This window comes from Haematobia irritans, chromosome 2 (assembly GCF_050003625.1).
Source record: "Haematobia irritans isolate KBUSLIRL chromosome 2, ASM5000362v1, whole genome shotgun sequence".
NCBI classification, from domain to species: Eukaryota; Metazoa; Arthropoda; class Insecta; order Diptera; family Muscidae; genus Haematobia; species Haematobia irritans.
The window spans coordinates 130,155,634-130,179,350 of NC_134398.1; the positions used below are offsets into that span (position 1 = coordinate 130,155,634).

General features: G+C 35.9%; 1 protein-coding gene across 1 annotated transcript in view; it reads right to left on the bottom strand.

Annotated features, from left to right (window-relative positions):
* Window positions 1-23,717, bottom strand: part of dcma (decima) — a 482,124-nt gene that overhangs the window by 46,320 nt on the left and 412,087 nt on the right. Inside the window, exon 2 of the mRNA XM_075293823.1 lies at window positions 7,004-7,170. Within this exon, the coding sequence (XP_075149938.1) occupies window positions 7,004-7,170 (167 nt within the window). The remainder of the gene's footprint in view (window positions 1-7,003; window positions 7,171-23,717) is intronic.

A 23,717-nucleotide genomic window follows, 5' to 3' on the forward strand; every position in this document is an offset into this window, starting at 1 on the left:
TTGAAATTTTGTACAAGGAGTAGATTAAGCATTGTAACTATGGATGCCAAATTTGGTTGAAATCGATTCAGATTTAGATATAGCTCCCATATATATCTTTCGCCCGATATTCACTTGTATGGACCCAGAAGCCAGAGTTTTATCCCGATTAGCTTGAAATTTTGCACAAGGAGTACAATTGGTAATGTAGTCATGTGTGCCAAATTTGATTGAAATCGGTTCAGATTTAGATATAGCTTCCATATATATTTTTCGCCCGATATGGACTTAAATGGCCCCAGTAGCCAGAGTTTTGACCCAATTTGGTTGAAATTTTGCACTAGGAGTACAATTAGTAATATAGTCATGTGTGCAAAATTTGATTGAAATCGGTTCAGATTTAGATATAGCTCCCATATATATCTTTCGCCCGATATGGACTAATATGGAACTAAAAGCCAGAGTTTTGGCCCAATTTGGTTGAAATTTTGCACAGGGAGTAGATTAAGCATTGTAACTATGCATGCCAAATTTGGTGTGCCAAATTTGATTGAAATCGGTTCAGATTTAGATATAGCTCCCATATATATGTTTTTCTGATTTCGACAAAAATGGTCAAAATACCAACATTTTCCTTGTTAAATCGCCACTGCTTAGTCGAAAAGTTGTAAAAATGACTCTAATTTTCCTAAACTCTTAATACATAGATATCGAGCGATAAATCATAAATAAGCTTTTGCGAAGTTTCCTTAAAATTGCTTCAGATTTAAATGTTTCCCATATTATACCCTGCGCCACACTGTGGAACAGGGTATTATAAGTTAGTGCATATGTTTTTTTTATTAAAATTGTGTTCCACCCTAGTGCATTAGCCAACTTTAATTTTGAGTCTATAGATTTTGTAAAAGTCTATCTATGGACAGATCCAAATTGTCTGATATTTAAATGTATGTATTTGGTGATATGGTATCGAAAATTTAGATCTACAAAGTGGTGCAGGGTATAATATAGTCGGCCCCGCCCGACTTTAGACGTTCCTTACTTGTTTTTACTAAAATTGTGTTCCACCCTAGTGCATTAGCCAACTTAAATTTTGAGTCTATAGATTTGAATTAGGTGAATTCTAACAAATAAGCTTTCTAAAAATAAATTTCGTGTTGTTGCATTACTATGTAACAAAACGAAATAAAAATAAGATTAAGGGACTTGTAAGTTATATGAAAAGATGATGTACAGTGGGAGAAAAGATGATTCAATTTGTAAGAGGAAATTTCCCAAATGTTTTCTCCATAAGGAGTTAGCATAAAGGGCCCAAAATTGAGTTATCTCTCCCAGCCAGATCTATACTAAAGGCTGTGGAAAGGTTCATTCGCCCGAACCGAAACATGTACAGTCCAGGCGTGTATAGATTTGTATCTGGCGTTTTCTTTTCAATGGCTCTATTAACCATGTTCCTTAATCTATATCTGTCCATAAAGCTCGAATAATAATTGTATAATTAGATTTTGTAAAAGTCTATCTATGGACAGATCCAAATCGACTGATATTTGAATGTATGTATTTGGTGATATGGTATCGAAAATTTAGATCTACAAAGTGGTGCAGGGTATAATATAGTCGGCCCCGCCCGACTTTAGACGTTCCTTACTTGTTTTTTACTAACATTGTGTTCCACCCTAGTGCATTAGCCGACTTAAATTTTGAGTCTATAGATAGTAGATAGTAGAAGTCTATCAAATTCTGTCCAGATCGATTGATATTTAAATGTATGTATTTGGGACAAACCTTTATATATAGCCCCCAACACATTTGTAGGATGTGATATGGTATCGAAAATTTATATCTACAAAGTGGTGCAGGGTATAATATAGTCGGGCCCGCCCGACTTTAGACTTTCCTTACTTGTTTTATTTTGTTAATTTACGATATCTGGAGGAGCGAAGGAGGGGGTTCCCTTTTGTTCGATTTTTTTTGAAAATAAAAAGTAGAGGATTGTCGATAAATGGGAACTCGGTACATAATTTTATGACTTTTCCACAGGCTTTTGCCAGACTTGAAAGGGAACACCTCTACCCGACGTTTGTTAAGTCCGTCTGTATTACGTCTGCATAACAGCCCTATTTCTGTATAGCAACGGGAAAGCAAGCAATCCGATTTTTGTTAAATGTACGGGACACGTGTATGGAAACCATAGAGTGATCAATCAGTACTTCAGTTTTGGTGCCACACTTCCCCTGACCCTACTCTTTGAAAGAGTTCAAATCTCTTCGAATTGGATCAGATCGAAGGATATGATTGACTAAGTTACCGAAAATATGCTTCGGGAGGCGCAGCGAAGCGGGCCGGGCTACACTAGTATTATATAAAAACAAGTAAGGAAAGTCTAAAGTCGGGCGGGGCCGACTATATTATACCCTGCACCACTTTGTAGATCTAAATTTTCGATACCATATCACATCCGTCAAATGTGTTGGGGCTATATATAAAGGTTTGTCCCAAATACATACATTTAAATATCACTCGATCTGGACAGAATTTGATAGACTTCTACAAAATCTATAGACTCAAAATTTAAGTCGGCTAATGCACTAGGGTGGAACACAATGTTAGTAAAAAATATGGGAAACATTTAAATCTGGAGTAATTTTAAGAAAACTTCGCAAAAGTGTATTTATGATTTATCGCTCGATATATATGCATTAGAAGTTTAGGAAAATTAGAGTCATTTTTACAACTTTTCGACTAAGCAGTGGCGATTTTACAAGGAAAATGTTGGTATTTTGACCATTTTTGTCGAAATCAGAAAAACATATATATGGGAGCTATATCTAAATCTGAACCGATTTCAATTTGGCACGCATAGCTACAATGCTAATTCTACTCCCTGTGTAAAATTTCAACTAAATCGGAGTTAAAAATTGGCCTCTACGGTCATATGAGTGTAAATCGGGCGAAAGCTATATATGGGAGATATATCTAAATCTGAACCGATTTCAACCAAATTTGGCACACATAGCTACAATGCTAATTCTACTCCCTGTTCAAAATTACAACTAAATCGGAGCAAAAAATTGGCCTCTGTGGTCAAGGCCGTATTCAGGGGGGGGGGGGGTGAGGGGGATCAAACCCCCCCCCGGAAATGAATGAATATTTTTATATAAATAAATATATATTTTTAGCTGCATAGAAAAATCTTATCGAAGATGTTGAAGAAAAGCTGGAGGTTTTATTTTGAAAAACGCTTACCTATAAAACTTGCACAAATCATAGAATACTAGTTGAAAAGCCCGTCAAACGACAGTCGAAAAAAAAAAAACAAATTATTTTTGTTCTCGCACCACAAATTTCATTTTTGGAAAATGTATTTCTGCTTTTTATGTGTGTTTGTTGTTCTTTTTGTGAACATGACTCGCTTTGTTTGGCCATAGCAACAACAACGAAACAGCCAAACACACATGTGTAAATGAAATGGAGCAAAACCTGCGGAAAGAACCTGCCTAATTCAGCGATGGAAGCAATAAAGAGATTTTTCCAAACGTGCATATTCTTTTAAAAATTTTGGTCACTTTGCCAGTTACTCAGGGATGGAAAATACAATTTTTAAGAGAGTACAAAAAAGGTATTTTTTGAGCGGAAAGGTTCTTTTTACTAAATTTCAACAAAAATTTCACTGGAAGATTATTGTCAAGAGACTGAATTTTAAAGAAAATAAAATTTTTACAAAATTTTCTATAAAAATAAAATTTTGCAAAAATTCTATATAGAAATAAAATTTTGCCAACATTTTCTACCGAAATAAAAAATCGATAATATAGAATCGCATTCTTTTTTCGACTAAAACTTTCTTGAAGTTCAATAAAATCCTGTTTTTGGCTATGTCTTTTACAACATCGAGATTTTCTTCCAACATGAACATGTCTGTTTTGCCATATTTGTAAAAGAATATTAGCAAATAAGGTTGATAAAGACTTTCTCAAAATATTAAAATATTTTGTCAAAGCTATTGTACCATAAATCTGATATCGACTCAAAAATGTCTACACAAAAGGTACTAAATCATTCGCGGGATCGATAAAAACTTAATCCGATACACGTTTTTGTGAGCCTAAAATACCAGAATATTTACAATTTCAAGCAAATCAGAAAAAACTACGGTTTCTAGAAACCCAAGGAGTTAAATCGGGAGATCGTTCTTATGGGGGCTATACAAAAATATGGACCGATACTCACCGTTTTCGGCACACCTCTTTATGACCCGAAAATACCTCTAGATTTCCAATTTCAGTCAAATAGGATAAAAACTTTGGATTCTAGAAGCCCAAGAAGTAAAATCTTGAAATCGGTCTATATGGGGGCTATACCAAAATATGGACCGATACTAACCATTTTCGGCACACCTCTTTATGGTCCTAAAATACCTCTTGATTTCCAATTTCAGACAAATTGGATAAAAACTACGGTTTCTATAAGCCCAAGACCCCAAATCGGGAGGTCGTTTTGTATGGGGACCATACCAAAACATGGACCGATACTCACAATTTTTGGCACACGTATTTGTGGTCCTACAATACCTCTAGATTTCCAATTTCAAGAAGTAAAATCGGGAGATCGGTCTATATGGGGGCTATACCAAAATATGGATCGATACTCACAATTTTTGGCACACGTATTTGTGGTCCTACAATACCTCTAGATTTTCAATTTCAGGTGAATTGGATAAAAACTGCGGTTTCTATAAGCCCAAGAAGTAAAATCGGGAGATCGGTCTATATGGGGGCTATACCAAAACATGGACCGATAATCACCATTTTTGGCACACCTCTTTATGGTCATAAAATACCTCTAGGTTTCAAATTTCAGGCAAATTGGATAAAAACTACGATTTCTATAAGCCCAAGACCCGAAATTGGGAGGTCGGTTTATATGGGGACTATATCAAAACCTGGACCGTATAGCCTATTTTCGAACTTGACCTGCCTGCAGACAAAAGACGAGTTTGTGCAAAATTTCAGTACGATTGCTTCATTATTGAAGACTGTAGCGTGATTACAACAGACAGACAGACGGACATCGTTATATCGTCTTAGAATTTCCCACTGATCAAGAATATATATACATTATATAGTCGGAAATCGATATTTCGATGTGTTACAAACGGAATGACAAACTTATTATACCCCGTCACCATGAGATTATATGAATATTTTTTTTTTAAAGTTGAACCCCCCCCGAATTAAAATCCTGGCTACGGCCTTGTCTGTGGTCATATGAGTGTAAATCGGGCGAAAGCTATATATGGGAGCTATATCTAAATCTGAATCGATTTCAACCAAATTTGGCACGCATAGCTACAATGCTAATTATTCTCCCTGTGCAAAATTTCAACTAAATCGGAGCAAAAAATTGGCCTCTGTGGTCATTTGAGTGTAAATCGGGCGAAAGCTATATATGGGAGCTATATCTAAATCTGAACCGATTTCAACCAAATTTGGCACGCATAGCTACAATGCTAATTCTACTCTCTGTGCAAAATTTCAACTAAATCGGAGCAAAAAATTGGCCTCTTTGGTCATATGAGTGTAAATCGGGCGAAAGCTATATATGGGAGCTATATCTATATCTGAACCGATTTCAACCAAATTTGGCACGCATAGCTACAATGCTAATTATTCTCCCTGTGCAAAATTTCAACTAAATCGGAGCAAAAAATTGGCCTCTGTGGTCATTTGAGTGTAAATCGGGCGAAAGCTATATATGGGAGCTATATCTAAATCTGAACCGATTTCAACCAAATTTGACGCGCATAGCTACAATGCTAATTCTACTCCCTGTGCAAGATTTCAACTAAATCGGAGCAAAAAATTGGCCTCTGTGGGCAAATGAGTGTAAATCGGGCGAAAGCTATATATGGGAGCTATATCTAAATCTGAACCGATTTGGCTGATATTTTGCAAGTTTTTCGAGACTCATAAAATATTCGGATGTACGGAATTTGAGGAAGATCGGTTGATATACACGCCAATTATGACCAGATCGGTTAAAAATATATATGGCAGCTATATCTAAATCTGAACCGATTTTTTCCAAAATCAATAGGGATCGTCTTTGAGCTGGAACAGGACCCTATACCAAATTTTAGGACAATCGGACTAAAACTGCGAGCTGTACTTTGCACACAAAAATACATCAACAGACAGACAGACGGACAGACAGACAGACGGACATCGCTAAATCGACTCAGAATTTAATTCTAAGACGATCGGTATACTAAACGATGGGTCTCAGACTTTTCCTTCTTGGCGTTACATACAAATGCACAAACTTATTATACCCTGTACCACAGTAGTGGTGAAGGGTATAATAATGAAAAATCGTAAATAGATTTTCAAATTATGTGTTGGGGAGGGGTTGAATTTTTCTGGGGGAATCTAAACCTTCTCCCCAGAGGCCTTCCTACGCCTATGGATATATATTTTGTGTCAGAGTTCTACTCTATTGATTTTGGTTCAGATTTTGATATAGCTGTTATATACATCTTTCGCCCGATATGCACTTATATGACCCCAAAAGCCAATTTGGAGCAAATCAATATAAAATTTTCGCACAAGAAATACAATTAGTGCTATCGTCAGTGTGCCCAAATTTGGTAAAAACGTTTCAGATTTATATATAGCTCCCATATATATCTGTGATACGATTTGGATTCATATGACCACGGAAATTTTTATTCCGATTTACATGACAATTTTCAGAGGGAGTAGAATTAACATTCTAGCTATGCATGCTAATTTATAACGTGGTACAGGGTATAATACTCGTATAGTCGCTCCTGCCTAAATTTAGTGTTTCGTTATTTGTTCTGTTTTGGTTTTGTGGCATTTTTACTTGATTTGTGAAAGCCGATTAATCATGTGAAAATGCCACAAAACTTTTCTCCCTCAAAAAAAACTACTACGTAAATATTTAATATGCATTTATCATCTATAGTCAATTGTAACAAAAAAAAGAGAAAAACTTTACTCACTTTTTCACTTGTGGCATCAAAATCTGTTCTGTACGTTTGAAGGCTTCCACGCAGGTTCGACGTAATTTGCGAATTTTTTCACGTAATTCCGGACAGTCTTTCGATTGGCCCACATGTATAAGGAGATCACGAAATAACGCCACATGGCTATTAATCTCAACAATCAGCTGAAAAGAGGCAAGAAAAAAAAATTGCGAAAACCGCAAAAAAGCAATTGTTTAATAAAATTGCGACTATAAATAAAAACAAGAGGAAGAAAAAAATATAATTGCAATGTTAACATCAATGTGAATTGAGAGCCTGAGGGCTTGCCTCAAAGACAGCAACATCAACAGCTACGCCTAGAGCGTGATACATTAAAAGGCGTTTTAAAAAAGGACGAACACAGTGTCCTTGTGGGTGGGTGGAGGTTCTACATTTCATCATTTCAAATGTAAATAAAAATTGTAATTAAAAATCTCTTGAACTGCCAGTACATGATATTGTTAAGATTCCACTGAATATTAATGAGCTGCTGATACCATGGCAGTGGATAAATAAAACATTAAAGTGAAGGATAGGAAAGAGAATGGGAACAAAGAATTAATTACTATGGTTATATTTACATTTTTGTACGATAGACAGAAATCCTTTTTAAATCCCTTGGAAAACAGATGACTTCTATATGAGTGGCTGTTTTGTTCGTATTGAAGGTCTTAATAAAATATTTGAGTAGCTTTAGTGTCTCGACATGGATCATAAGCTTTACAATGGGAATTTTAAATTATTTGTTATTTTTAAATTATTTTATTTAGAAAAAATCGGACCGGTCATAGAGGACACATTACTCGTATTTACTGACCGATCATCTTCAAATTGACCACAAAGTATTTTTTATTGTACCCTTCAAGTGTACAAAATTTACTAGATGATAGATCGACTCAGAAGGTGATTCCCAGCAAAAAAAGAAAAAAAATGGAGGTACTTCTAAGGGCACAACTTTAAAAGCACTTCCAAATGTCCTCCAAAGATTTTCTTTATTTTAACTATTCAGGAAGTTCTTGTAATTGAATTTTTTATAACTCGCTTTTCATATTTTCAAAGGGAATTTTAACTTTTTTGTTTCAGTAAGGATTAATAAAATGATACAAATTATTTAAATTTTGTAAAAAAAAGAATGCTAAATTCATTCTACAAAAATTGCGAACTTTTGGAAATATTTGAGGTCAAAAGTTTCGAACAAAGGTTAGAATGTATTAAAAATCATCAAAAAATATCAAAAATTATTTATGTGGCAAAATATCACAATTTTTTCAATTTACATCCAAAACACTGAATTCGGATCACTCCTTACGAAGTGAAGCAAATTCAGTGCAACGGCTGTGGAAATGGTGCACTTCCGTCCTATGACAAGCCCATGTTAAATTCATCGCTTCTGCGCGAATCAAAAAGCCGGATCCAAAAAGCACATTTTCACACTTTTTGGGCGACGCTTTTTTTAGCTGGGTTCTGAGTTAGATCGACTCAAAAGCACAGTTGGTAGAATTCTACCAAAAATTTTACACCTTTACAGTTTGGTAGATAGGTAGAATTGTTGAAGGCTTGGTAGATTTCTCTCCAATTAATTTGTATTTCTATAGAAATACCAAATTGTATTTCTATAGAAATACAATTTAGCCAAAATAGAAATATTATTTTCCAAATTCTATAGAAAAAAATTGTACAACATTTTCTATATTGTACAATTTTTTTTATTTTGCTCAAAACGAATAAATAGAAATTAGTGAAAATGAGTTTTAAACACTCATTTTATTTACAAAACAAAGATTTCTAACATATTAGTGTTTAGTTGCTCTCAAAGAAAGGACTTTACAACACAACGGAATTCGTTTGTCAAAAAGTTTGTTCAAATGAGAATATATTTTCTTTGGTTGAAAGGCAAAATATAGAATGTGGAGCAAAAACGGGGGCATGGTTTCACTTTTTGCAATCTTTATTAAATAAAAAATGTCTAGTTAGGTCCAAAAAGTTTGGACCATTGATGACTGCAAATGAGTTATATGGTCCGATGAAACAAAAATAAACCATTTTCCATCCGATGCAAAAGAACATTACTGGTAACGACCTCAGAATATTACTGGTAATGACCTGGTAACGTCAAACCTGGTAATGACCACAAACGCCAGGTAAAGCAACCCGTTAAATATTGAGCGTGAAGACTCATGGTGTGCGGAGGGTGGCACACATGGCCGCTGGTTAATAATAAGGAATCATGACAAAAGAAGACTACCTTGATATTTTGATATGTAATCAGTGGTTTCTCATTTTCAGTATTTTTCAATAAAATGACTTCGAAAGAAACATATGAGAAGTAGATGGAAAGTCCATTAAAATGCGAAAACCCGATTAACCGAAAATGCCAATTTTTCCCCTATCAAGTTTCGCTTTCTATAATTGAATCCGATTAACCGATGTCGGTTATGATCGCACAACAAATGTGGTCATATTACGTTTTTCAAGTGATCAAAGTTTCATCGGATTCGGCTTAGATTTAGATATAACTCCCATATATATTTTGCCTAATTTTCCCAAATTTGACCGATATTAATCACAGTTAACATTCCATATATATCTATCGCCCGATTTTCCCAAATTTTCAAATAAAATCCTTATTTATCGCCCAAACGGTCGATATTTGATCAGGGCCCGACTTTTTTAATAGAGTGAAAAAAACTAAACTTCTCTGATTTACTTGAAATTTACAAAGGACATGGGTGGACATGAATTTACTATTGGGTACTTAAAATATTAATATTTGGATGGCCGACCTTTTGAAAACTAGACCAAAAATGTCAGGACACCGAGTGCATGTTTTCACTTTTTGCAATCTTTATTAAATAGAAAAAGTCTAGTTAAACCCACAAACATTGGACCTTTGATGACTGGAAATATGTTATATTCTCAGATGAAACAAAAATAAACCGTTTTCCAAACGATGCAAAAGAAGACTACTGCTAAGGACCTCAGAATATTAATGGCAATGGCCTGGTAAAGACACCATATTAAGCAAACCGTTACACAATGAGGGGAAACCTTATGGTATGCGGATGGTGGGAAACTTGGCCGACGATTAGTGATAAAGAATCATGAAAAAAGGAGACTACCATGGTATTTGGCAATCAAATTTGTCTAAGTTTATGAAGGTTGAGGAGCAAGTTGTTGTTCAACAAGACAGCAAACCCTAGCATACTTACAAAATAGTAAAGAAATGAAAATGGACCAAAGTGCTCAAGTGCCCGAAAGACCACCACAAATCCCCGATCTCAATTCCATTGAGAATTTATCGCCCCTGGTTAAATGCTACTTGGGATTACACCAAACACCACCAAAAATAGCTATGAGCTCTAGAGCTAAGATCAGCACAATTCGTCGGATATTCCAAAAGAATTAATAGAAAAGTTAGTAGAAAATATGTCAAGACGAGTTAAAACCGTTATTAGAAACAAGTAGGGGAGAATAGGGAGTACCACTTCAGACGTGACTGGCCCACTTGCCAACACGTGACGTGAATACATAATTAAGCTTTTGGCTGGGGTCTGGGGGTGGGGATCGTGGGATAATTTATTCTGATCATTAATTTTGTTTTTTTGAATTTAAATTATAGTTAATGATTCTCATCTCATTAACTATAATTTAAATTCAAAGTTTTATGACGTAAGTGAACGTGAGAGAACTTTAATTTGATGTATCGTGAGTGCTTGGCGTATAAAATATGGTTTGTTCTAGTGTCTAGAGGTCATTGATGATTCACTCATTGCTAATAAAGATCGATATGTTTGTTTGTTCTTTATATCTAATTTCTATTAATGAGGTGAGAAAGTAAGTTTTATGACGCGAGTGATCGTGAGAGATCGTTTGATGTATCGTTGGCCTGGGAAAGTATGGTTTGTTTTATGTCTAAAGGTTATTGATGATTCAGTTAGTTGTAATATAAATTGGAAAATTTGTTTATGGCTGATATTTAAATTGGAGTTCAGAAGGTGAACAAGTTAGTTTTATGACGTGAGTGTTCGTGATCGAGTTTTCAAATTGTATAGCATTTGCTCTACGATTCTAGTGAAATTTTGGTCCCAGGCAATTGTTTATATCAAAAACGTGAAAAATTCAGCATGGGCTCTATTTTTTGTAGCTGTGTTGTTATAAGTTGTAGCTGTTAACACTCGACTCCTTTCACAGTGTCGTTTTGTTGTTGAAATCCGAGGTAAGGAAAAATTCAGTGTTTAATGGCGAGAACGAACATGTGTGAGTTTTTAAATGGCCATACATTAGCCCTAGGGTTTTTAAGAAAACTATATTAATCGAACAGGTAACAAATCTCAGTTAGAATGGAAATTGTATCTTCTTTGGTGGTAAACAACAGAACTCCTGGATACAGATTTGTCTTTTGCTTTCCCATAACCTAGTTTCTGCGGAAAACATTTCCCATTTCTAAACTTAGTTTGTGACTTCTCTCTACCGAAACAAGAAGAATCATTTATTTTTTCATTCATATTTGAAAAAAAAAATCAAAAAACAAAAATGGTTAAATATATTTGATGAATGTGCCATATATGATTCTCTCACAAAAAGATGTTTAATCGTTGCATTGTTAAACATTGTACTTTGTGCTTTAGACTATTCCCAAGTCAACCTATGCTAAAACTGCATTATGAAAAATGCAGATTAAACGAGAATAGGATGGAACTCACATCAACTAGTAGCGATACGCTTTCTCGGGGATTGATGTGGGAAGATGTTGCCATGGAGCTTCTTAATGTTAAGCAGCTATGTCAAAGGAGTTTCGAGGGACAACAGCCAGCCGATCAACAGTCAGCCGTTAACTTTAATAGCCAGCAGAATACTTCGACCACTAGCGATGTAAGAATGAATGTTAGCATTCCTTCATCGTATAACCATCAGCAGCAACAACAACAACAGCAGCCTTCATTGTCCATGACTCTGTGAGATACAGACCCAGAGATACAGATACTGACCACAACTGATCCCCATTTGGAGATACAGGGGATAACTGTCACGGTGGGGGAGGAAGATATATATATTCTAAAGGTATATTTCCACCCGATTCTGCTTGCCAAACAGGATACAAGCCAATGCTGAGGTCCCACCCCAACACTGAGCGTACTATCCTGTTGGGTGACCTGAATGCACACCATAACAGTTGGTACTCAGAGCTTGGATGTGACGCTAGAGGAGAATTGATTGCGGATCAGGTGGATGACACAGATTTCTGTGAATTAAATGAAGACCACCCGACTCGCATAACGGCCACATGCCGAAGCTCCCCTGATGCCACCATGGTTAGCTCTGACCTCGTGACTCAGACCTCATGGCATGTAGACATAGCCATGAACTCCGACCACCTCCCGATCACAGTGAATATTGACTTTGGGACAGACAACTTAATTCCAGAGAAGAGAACATTTATGAACTTTGGTAAAGCAAATTGGGAGCTTTTTACCTCGCTAACTGAGTACGAGTTTGCCACTGCCCCCCTACCAACGTCAGCGCCGGCTGGAGAGAGATTCTTCAGAGATGTCTTGAAGAGGGCGTGTAAAAGATGCATACCAGCGGGTCGGATCCCCGAAATCCGTCCGAATTTCCCCATGGGGGCATCAAGGTTGGCAGATAAGAGGGACGAGATCCGGAAAGTAGATCCAGCTGACCCCCGGATCCCGAGTCTCGCTAAGGAGATCGACCGGCTTGTAGCCACCCATAAGCGAGAGAAGTGACGCAAGCATTTAGAGGAGTCTGATCTCGGATCCAAACGGCTGTGGTCTACTATCAGGAACCTCTCGAACCCCAAACGTAGGGATAACATCTCCGTATCCTTGGTGGGGGGGGGACTCCGAAAGATGACACATGTGTAGCGAACGCTTTCTGCAGACAATTTGTCGATCACCCCAATACAGTTGATCGTGCAAGCAAAAAGCATAGGCGAGTCTTCCGTGCTCTCAGACAGGACAATCCCCCTATGGTCATCAGCCAGGAGAATGTTCTCCGGGCGATAAAGGCCGCCAAGAGCAATTGGCCCAGATGGCCTGGCTACGAGGATGCTGAAACACATTGGAGAGAATGGCGTTAGATATCTGACACACACCTTCAATGTCTGTCTCATCACTCTCGTTCTGAAACCGGGAAAACAGGTACACCTTGGAGGCTCGTATCGGTCAATTACTCTTCTATCCCCCATAACGAAGATTCTGGAAGCTATTCTACTACCCTACTTCACAGAACACATAATGTTGGCAGAACATCAGCATGGTTTCCGCTCGGGCCAACATTGCAGAGGGACTGAATAGTTAGAGGCCGCATAAACGTTCGATTCTCGTAGCATTGGACTTGTCTAAGGCGTTCGACACAGTGAACCACACCACGCTCTTGGGAGATATTAGGGGAACCTCCCTTCCCAGTAATCTTAAGAGATGGTTGGTGAACTACATGGATGGCAGACAGTCCTATGTGGAATTCAGAGAAAAAAGATCAGCGTCCAGGAGGAACAAACAGGGCGTACCTCAAGGCGGTGTACTGTGCCTCCTTCTTTTCAATTTTTATGTGGCTGGAGCTCCCCAACCACCACGAGATGTCCACCTGATAGCCTATGCGGACGACTGTACCATAGTGACAACAGGTAGGGACATACGGGAGCTTGAGGTGAGGATTAATGATTGCCTGCCTGCACTCAGGGATTTCTTTGTCAACAGGAATCTGAAACTTTCTGCCCTCAAATCGACAGCGACCATTTTCACATCGTGGACCAAGGAAGTGAACATGGATCTCGATATCCACATTCGTGGCCAGAGTGTCCTCATATGCAAGAACCCCAAGGTTCTTGGTGTGACGTTTGATAGTTTGTTCCTCTTTGGTATACATGCAGAAATGATAGCTAAGAAGGTTGGAAGCAGAAACAAGATTCTGAAGGCATTGGCTGGTAGCACCTGGGGGAAAGATAAAGAGACGATACAAAAGACTTACGAGTCTATTGGTCGTCCCCTTATCGATTACGCATCCCCCGTTTGGACTCCTACTATTAGCGATACCCAATGGAGAAATCTTCAGACGGTGCAAAATACTGGGTTGCGGATTGCAACGGGATGTCACTCTAAAACTCCAGAACAGCATCTGCAACATGAGGCCAAAATGCTATCGGTGAGGCAACACTGCACCCTCCTCACCCAAGAGCGCCTGATAAAGTGCAGGAGTGTGAACCACCCATACCATGCCACATCTAGGAGGGCAACGACCGAAAGAGGCAAGCCCATTCGTTTCGATTTCAGAAAGGATACCCAGTCAATAAAACATGCGATCGGCGATGACAGTGATGAGGGAATAAGGACGGCACTGAAGGCAGTGCACACGGCAGCGGTACAGAAGGCAATTAACTCCTACCAGTGCAGCGTTGTACTGGGGGGAGACCACCACCACTCAGTGACGATGAGAGACGGCTTCCTAGAGAAACCAGGTCGGTGCTATCTCAGCTAAGATCGGGGATCTCCAGGTACTTGAATAGTTACCTCTCCCTTCTGAACCCAGCAATCCAGGATGTTTGCCCGAATTGTGGACATTCGCCTCATATCACGAGGCATCTCTTCGAGTGTCCGGCCGACAGACCTGACACCAACTTCACTATGGACACATCCAGTAGAGGCAGCTCGCTTCCTCGTGCTGGATGTTGACGCTTAAATGTCTAATCCCTAATAATTGTTTGTTTTTGTCTTTCCTTTGTTTGTATACTTTTTCATACAAAATTCCCAGGGGCTACAACACAACAACAGCAGCAGTAGCAAAATATATGAAAATGTTAAATAATATATGGAATGCATTCCACCTAATTTCTATGAAAATTACATCGTTCAAACAAATAAAAATGTCTTTCGCACTATACGAAGTTCAACTTTCTTCACAATGAGTTCATTTTAACTTAAAGAAGGGGTCATTTTTTCTGGGTGTGTGTAATAAAAATAACACCTTTGAGAGTGCATCTTCTGGAAGTGCTTTTAAAGTTTTGCCTTTGGAAGAACTTTAATTTTTTTTGCTGTGAACTTATAAAACCCCGTTCCACAGTATGATGCAGGGTATAATAACCCAGCAAAAAAAGCTTGCCATGAATTTAACATGAGCTTGTTATAGAACGGATGTCCACCATTTCAACATCCATTGCACTGAATTTGTATCACTTCTTAAAGTGTAATATTTTTTGGCAAAATATTAACTTTTATATTTTTTATGCTTTTTAATGCATTTTATCACTTGTCTGAAACGTTTGGCATCAAAGAATTTAAAGAATTCGCAATTCTTCTAGAATGAATTTAGCATATTTTTTTTCGAAAAATTTAAATGATTTGTACCATTTTATTTTTTAACCCATTTGAAACAAAAAAAAATAAATTTACCCACTAAAAGTATGAAAAAACGACTTATAAAAACTTGAGTTAAAAGAAATTCCTGTGTAGTTATAATGAGCAACATATTTGGAAGTGTTTTTAAAGTTGTGCCTTAAGAACAACTTCCAAAGTTTTTGCTGGGAATAATATTGAAAGCAATACATATATTGAATTTATTTAAATTTATTTATTTAATTAAATTTAACACCTTTTGTCTGCAGCTCCTCTCTACCGTCGCTAAATGTTTTTCCAAAGTATTCATATAATAATATAGAGAATTGCTTTTTTGTTAGCTGACGTATGAGCAAACTTTAATTTAATTCCAAATACTGTCGTCCTTTGGTCTGTTTTCCCTTTCCTTTGGTTTCATGCATCTGCTTTATTTATTCGAAAATGTTTCAACACAGGCAAAGGAATTTCCCTTTCTGTGTGTGTGTGGTTTCATTTTAACTTTCCATTTGAAAATTCTAATCCTTCAAGTTTAAAAAACAAATACAATAAATTATATCAACATTTACATAAATGGAATGAGAACAAAGAGGATGAAAAAAAAACACACGACTAACAATAGACGACTAAAATGGCTGTGTGGGAAACACAGACACAAGCACTTGGCAAAGAGCATTTGATGTTATGCCCCCTCCACGCCTTTGGCAAACTGTGCTTTTTGCTCTCTCTTTTTTTCGGGTACTGTTCAACTTTATCATCTTCGCATATTTACTCACATATGAAACGTTTTATCACACATATTTCTAACAAACACCACTTCCGTCCCTCCTACACACCCACAAGTCCCTCTTTCTCTTGCCAAAACAAAGGAAAACTTTTCCAATTTGTAATGCAGGATATATACGCACATATGCACGCGCTCTCATCTACTCATTGGTGGTCTCCTAAGAAAACACAAGTGAGAAAACTTTCCTAGAATAAAAAAATACAAAAATAGAGTGAAAACAAACTAGAAACAATAACAACCATCTGTCATGAAATAACATTTTAATACAGCATTCCATTCTGTGAGAGCAGATGGTGGATGGAGAGAGGTGAGTAAGGAGTCTCAATGAATGTGAATGTCGCATTGTAGAAGGAGTTGACAGACATAATTTCCCTAAAATATAAGAGGCATTTATAATTTATGGCCAATTCTAGAATTCTACCATAAAACCCACCACACACATCAACACGAAATATTTGAATGAAACACAAGTGGCTCCATATCCTGAGAATGAAGTGCAAATGTGAAAAAGTTTTGCGAAGTTGTGAAAACAAGAAGCTATTTATGAAACATTTAAGGACTTCGTTTTTGTTTCTTTTTTTGTGAAATTAGTACCATATGCTACAGATCAAAATGATCACATATGCAAATTATTTTTTTTTTTTTGATTAGAAACATAATTTTCTAAAACAAAACATAAATGTTTACACTTTACATCACTAAACGATCAGGGTATGCCAAATTCTGATTTGCAAAAGAAGTAAGTAAAATCTAAACTCGGGAGGGGCCAACTTTATTATGCCCTTCACCAAAATGTGAAATGTGAGGAAACACAAAGTTAGTAAAAAATGTGTGAAACCCATTTTGTTGCAATTGCACAGCATTTATAATTTATAAAGCGATATTAATGGTATTGGACAATTATTATTAAAGGTGTAGGGAGGTAGTCCAATCGTTGTCCAATGGTTGTCATGCCCGCCTTGCCTACACAGGATCGTGGGTTCGAACCCAGTTTCGACCAAACACTAAAGCTTCTCTAAGTGGTTTCACTGCAATGTGGAACGCCGTTCGGACTCGGATATAAAAAGGAGGTCCTTGTCATTAGTTTAACATAGAATCAGGCAGTACACAGTGATATCACAATGGACTGAATAGTCTAAGTGAGTCTAAAATATCGGGCTGCCACTATACCTAACCTAGGACGATTTTTAAATTGTTGCTATTTAGCGGTGGCTGGTGGATTTTACATTGCAGTGTGTAGGATATGACTACAATATAGTGAAATCATCACAGAATTTTGTGTAAAATGTGGGTATTTTTGCCATATTTCCCAAATCCGGAAAAGCAAAGAAATGTAGGCTTTATCTAAATCTGAACTGAATGGGATCAAATTCGACGCACTGAATCAGATTGTTAAATCTATTATCTGTGTAAAATGTAAGATAATTGGAGTAAAATCCCATTAAAATTTGTATAAAATTGAATATTCTACCATATTTGCCCAAATCAGACGTACATATTTACGGGAGGTATATCTATTTTAACTGACTTGAATCAAATTTGGTACATATTGCTAAAATGTTTATTTTACTCAAAGTGCAAAATTTCAAGTAAAATGGAATGAAACTATTGTCTCCGGTACACTGAAAAAAAAAAATATTGTCGTGAGGCCAAAGATTTTATGTCCTTAAAATACGAATGCAAATTTTGATTAGCATACACCCAGAGAAGGAATATGATCACCTCAAACATATTCCAAGAGCAAAGTGTTACTTTTGGATGGTGACCATGTGACATTTTTTCGCAACCATGTTATTTTCTCGAAAATTATGTTTCTGTTTTCGCAAACCATTTTATGTTTGGCGAGAACACAACATTTTTTTGGCGTCAACATAAACATTTTGCTCTCGAAACATGGTTGAGGTGATCATATTCCTTCTCTGCGTGTAGAAGACGCATTTCTCTAATATAAAGTTTTTCCCTTGTCCAAAAGTCGATAAACTTTTCAATGAAGTCGTATTGTCTTTATAATTAAGTGATTTGACTTAAAAATGGGTATCATAACATGAAAGAATACATTTTTGGGCTAAGCTCAACTTGACTTTAATAATTCATAAAAATTGTTTAAAATTAATGAAATTGTCTTTAAATTTGTTGTATTTTTGCATCTTGACTACAAAGCAAAAAATCGTTAAAAAATAGGACATGTTTTTCAACACTTTATTTTAAATACGTTTTTTATATGAAACTTAGCATAATTTCTACTGGAAGTCGAGTCTGAATTTTGAAAATAAAGTTGTCGTTAACTCGTTTTTAAAGGACTTTGATAGCATGTGAAGAAAAAAGCTGAAAATGCGAAAAATTAAAATTTGCGGCTAAACTCGAACTTAATACCCACCTTTAGTTATGAGTGCTTCTATGTTTAGCTCAATGACAACTTGTCATTGAAAAGTATACTTTTCACTAGTTCTGGCGTCTCACATTGTGGTGGAGAAGCTTTGAAACATTCAGCATCCACCGTAGAAACACATTTTGCTCTTTGGTCGAAACTGGGCTTGAATCCATGACCCTTTGTATACAAGGCGGGCCATTGCGGTGGCTTCGCGTAAGGCGCACGGCGATGAATTCTCACTTATAAAAATTGCTTAAAATTTAAGCACTTCCCTAAAGTCGCACATTTTACATATTTTAAAAAAGTCGCACAAAAAGTCCCATGACGTCAAAAAGGTTGCAAAATGCGACTAAAGTCGCACAACGGTAACACTGTATATGGGAGCTGTAAATCTGAAACGACTTTAACCAAATTTTGGTGCACTATTATTTCTACAAAATTTAACGTAAATCTGAGTAAAAGCTTGTAAGTGCATATAGAGCGAAAGATATATATATGGGAACTATATCGAAATATGAACCGATTTGGCTTATTTTTTTTTTTTGTTAGTTTTACGCGACTCACAAAACATTCTGAATTTGAAGGCGAACGGACTTACGTTGCAGACAAACTTACATATACAGTCGATAAATCGACTCTAAGACGATCGGCACACTTAACAATCGGTCACAGACTGCTCCTTCTTGGCGTTACATACAAATGCACCGAAAAGTAAGTATATACCGCCGTAAGTTCGGCCAGGCCGAAGCTTATGTATCCTCCACCATAGATTGCGTAGAAACTTCTTCTAAACACTGCCATCCCCAATCGAATTGAACCGGATCGGATGAATTTTGCTCCTCCAAGAGGCTCCAGAGGTCAAATCTGGAGAATGGTTTATATGGGGGCTATATATAATTATGCACCGATATGGACCAATTCTGGCACGGTTGTTAGAGACAATATACTAACACCATGTTCCAAATTTAACCGGATCGGATGAAATATGCTTCTCTTAGAGGCTCCGCAAGCCAAATCTGGGGATCGGTTTATATGGGGACTATCAATAATTGTGAACCGATGTGGACCAATTTTTGCATGGATGTTGGAGACCATATACTAACACCACGTTCCACATTTGACCCGGATCGGATGAATTTTGCTCCTCCAAGAGGCTCCGGAGGTCAAATCTGGAGAATGGTTTATATGGGGGCTATATATAATTATAGACCGATATGGACCAATTTTTGCATGGTTGTTAGAGACCATATACCAACACCATGTACCAAATTTCAGCAAGATCGGATGAAATTTGCTTCTCTTTGAGGCTCCGCAATCTAAATCTGGGTATCGGTTTATATGGAGGCTATATATAATTATGGACCGATGTGGACAAAATTTGCATGGTTGTTAGAGACCATATACAAACACCATATACCAAATTTCAGCCGGATCGGATGAAATTTGCTTCTCTTTGAGGCTCCGCAATCCAAATCTGGGTATCGGTTTATATGGGGGCTATATATAATTATGGACCGATGTGGAGCAAATTTGCACGCACCCTCAAAAAAAATCGCTTCTGTAACATATACTCCCAAACATATTTTGCTTCAAGCATTTAAATTTTTGGGTATTGCCCAAACATTTATATGTTTGATTTCTTCCAATATATAATATGTTTGAAAGCATATTGGTCTAAACAATATAATATGTTTGGGTAGTCTAAGTTCCAAACATTTTGTATTTTTCCATCCAAATTCAATAATGTTGTCTTCCAAAAAACTATATGTTCTTATATGAACATATAATATGTTTGGAAACATTTTGAACCCAAAAATATTATATGCTTAGAAGAATTTTCTCCCAAAGAAGATTGTGCTCAATTTTTTTTCTGCCTAATTGTATATTCCCTCACATTTTTCTGACTGAGTTTTTTCTGAGTTTTTTAGTTTTTAGCACCTTTTTCTGTAATACAAACATTTTAGAAGAAATTATTATATTTTATATTTTTTTTTAATTTTACCTTTTGCCGGACGGGGATTCGAACAGCGGACCACACAGTTTGTAAGCCAGCACACTAACTACTGGCCTACGTAGCTGTTATGGTCATCAACAGATAATTATCGTTATAAGTTATATTTATATAGCATAGCTTGCGGCGCCCACGAACCGATGCAAACATAACATTGTTTAACAACATAACATTGTTAAACATACATTTGTTGGCAGCGTGGAGCAATGGTTGGTCGTCCGCATTGCGTGACAGGGGACCTGGGTTCGATCCCTGCTTCGACCAACACCATTTTTTATTTTTTTTTTAATATATTTTTTAACATATATTCCAGATACGTTCGGAAGTTCCCGAAAAGGTGTTCAGCATTACATACTATTACATTAAATTTTTACTACGAAATTGTAAAGTGTGTTTTATAAAAGACTTAAAGTCAGAAAAGAAAAGTGCTTGATATAAACGAAATGGACTGAGTTCAAATCAAATATTATTTTTTTATTGCAACAATAAAACTTGTGTAACAAATAAAGGTTTTTGTATACAAGTTTAAAATTTTCGAAGAAATTCAAAAACTCTTACAAAAGAAGAACGTGAAGTCGAGTATATATAAATATTTTTCCATCGAATCCTAAGGTTAACGATAACCATTCAAAAGCACATTATATTTAAATTCTAAACAGTAATTTTAAAACAGCACATAAATTTATTTTGGTGTGAACAATTGTTTGCTAGCATGTAACTCCATTAATTTAGAAATACAAATAAATATGAATTTTTATTAACGAATAATTTTGTACTTAATTTAATTCTTAAGGCCGGTATAAATTGGCATTATCACGTTAAAATGGCCATGTTTACCCTTTTATTTTTCTTTAATAATTTCTTTTAAAGAAAATAAACTTATTCAATTGTTGCTTTGGATCTTTCCACACCATGTTATAATACAATTTACCGGAAAAAGTTGTAATGTTATTTTGGTTTTGCCGCTAAAATGAGAAATAATTTTAGCGGCAAAACTCGAACTCAATGCCCGCTTTTATTTTCGAAAAAATCCGTCAACACCTCTTGGACTACTCATTAATAAAAAGGAACTAATCTTTGTTTTTATAGATCTTCAAAGGTCGATACTTTCAATGAAGTCGTGTTTTCGTTATAATTAAGTGATTTGGCTTAAAAATGGGTATCATAACATGAAAGAACAAATTTTGGACTAAGGTCAACTTGACTTTAATAATTCAGAAAAATTCTTTAAAATTAATGAAACTGTCTTCAAATTTGTTGCATTTTTGCATCTTGACTACAAGGCAAAAATCATTCAAAATTAGGATATGTTTTTCAATACTTTATTTTAAAGACATTTTTTACTTGAAACATAGCATAATTTCTACTGGAAGTCTTGTTTTTAACGGACATTTTATAGCATATGAAAAAAAGCTGAAAAGCTGAAAAAGCGAAAAATTGAAATGTGCTTCGTAGAGTCAAGTACACAAAACCCCATTTAAAAGAGAATTGTCTCTTAAAAGCATCCTTACTTGTATTCTCCGCTTCTTTGGTTCGGAATCAATATCAAAATTGTTAAAGTGGAGACACAGCCTTTGGAACCGGACATGCTTTTTGTTCAGTGTATAGTGCCCTTTCGTTAGTTTTTATGAAGATCCCTTTAATTACCTTTGTTTGAATATTTTGACTTACTCGTCCTACGTTCCGATTTGTTTTGACGAAACAAAAAAATTGTGCCCGTAATGCGAAAATGATACACAAAACTCATGCTCTTTTTATACCCTTCACCACTACTGTGGTACAGGGTATAATAAGTTTGTGCATTTGTATGAAACGCCAAGAAGGAGTACTCATAGACCAACCTTTTAGTATACGGATCGGCTTAGAATTAAATTCTGAGTCGATTTAGCGATGTGCGTCTGTCTGTCTGTCTGTCTGTTGATGTATTTTTGTGTGCAAAGTAAAGCTCGCAGTTTTAGTCCGATTTTCGGCTCAAAGACGATCCCTATTGATTTTGGAAAAAATCGGTTCAGATTTACACTGTTAGAAAAATATGTTTTTCATATGTTCCGATATAAACAAAATGTGTTTCGGGCACGATTTTAAACCACAATATATTTAAGTGCGAACATGTAATTTTCCTAAACTAACACTAAATGTTTGGGACATCTATGTTAATATGTTAGAATATATTAGGTTTGGGGCATGAATGTTTCATAAAAATCATATGTGTGAATACAAACATATATAAATTTACAAATTTCAACTAAACATACATATATTGTGATATATTATTCAAAGCGACAGAGAGAGTATAGAGAGAAATAGAGATGGAAACCGGGAGAGTTGACGAAAGATATCAATATAACACAGCAAAAGAGTCAAAAGAGAACATTTTCTGTGAAACCGCTTGTATGTTGTTTCGGAAAACTGTTTTATGATAAGGCCAAAAATTTGATATGTTTAAGTCTAAATATTATTTAATTTGAATAAAGAGAATATAAATTCTGAACCAAGAGAATAGACATTTGAAAAACAAACAGCTTATGTTTTCGCCTTGAGAGCAGCATATTATGTATGTGTGGACATGTGTTTTGTTTATCATTTTGGCATTATGGGCACAATTTTCTTGGTTCGTTAAAAGAAATCAGGGGTCTTCATAAAAATAACGAAAGGGCACTATACTCTTTTTAGAGTTGGGACGGTAAAATGAAATAAGGAGGAAATAGTGAAAAATTACACAGTAAAATGTAAAAAAAAAAAACAAAGTTTAGTTTCTCTTCATTAAAAAGTAGTCCACGAGGAGTTGACGGACACTATCAAATATAAAAGCGGGCATTAAGTTCGACTTTTACAGCTAAAACAATTTAAAAAGTTTATTTTCTTTAAAATGAATTATTAAAGAAAAATAAAAGGAATTTTAGAGCGATGGTGTTAAATGCTAGTAAAAAACTGTTCACTCCTAAATAAATTTATGTTTATATTATAAAATTATGTATGTATGTTTATACTCGACTCCACGTTCTACTTTTGTTAGTTTTTGAATTCCCTCCAAATTTTAAAGTTTTGTACAAAAACAGTTTTTTATTACAAGATTGTTATTTTTGCAATAAAAAATAATATTTTATCCAAAAATCATTCAATTTCGTTTATATCAAGCACTGTTACTGACTATAAATCTTTAATAACGCACATTT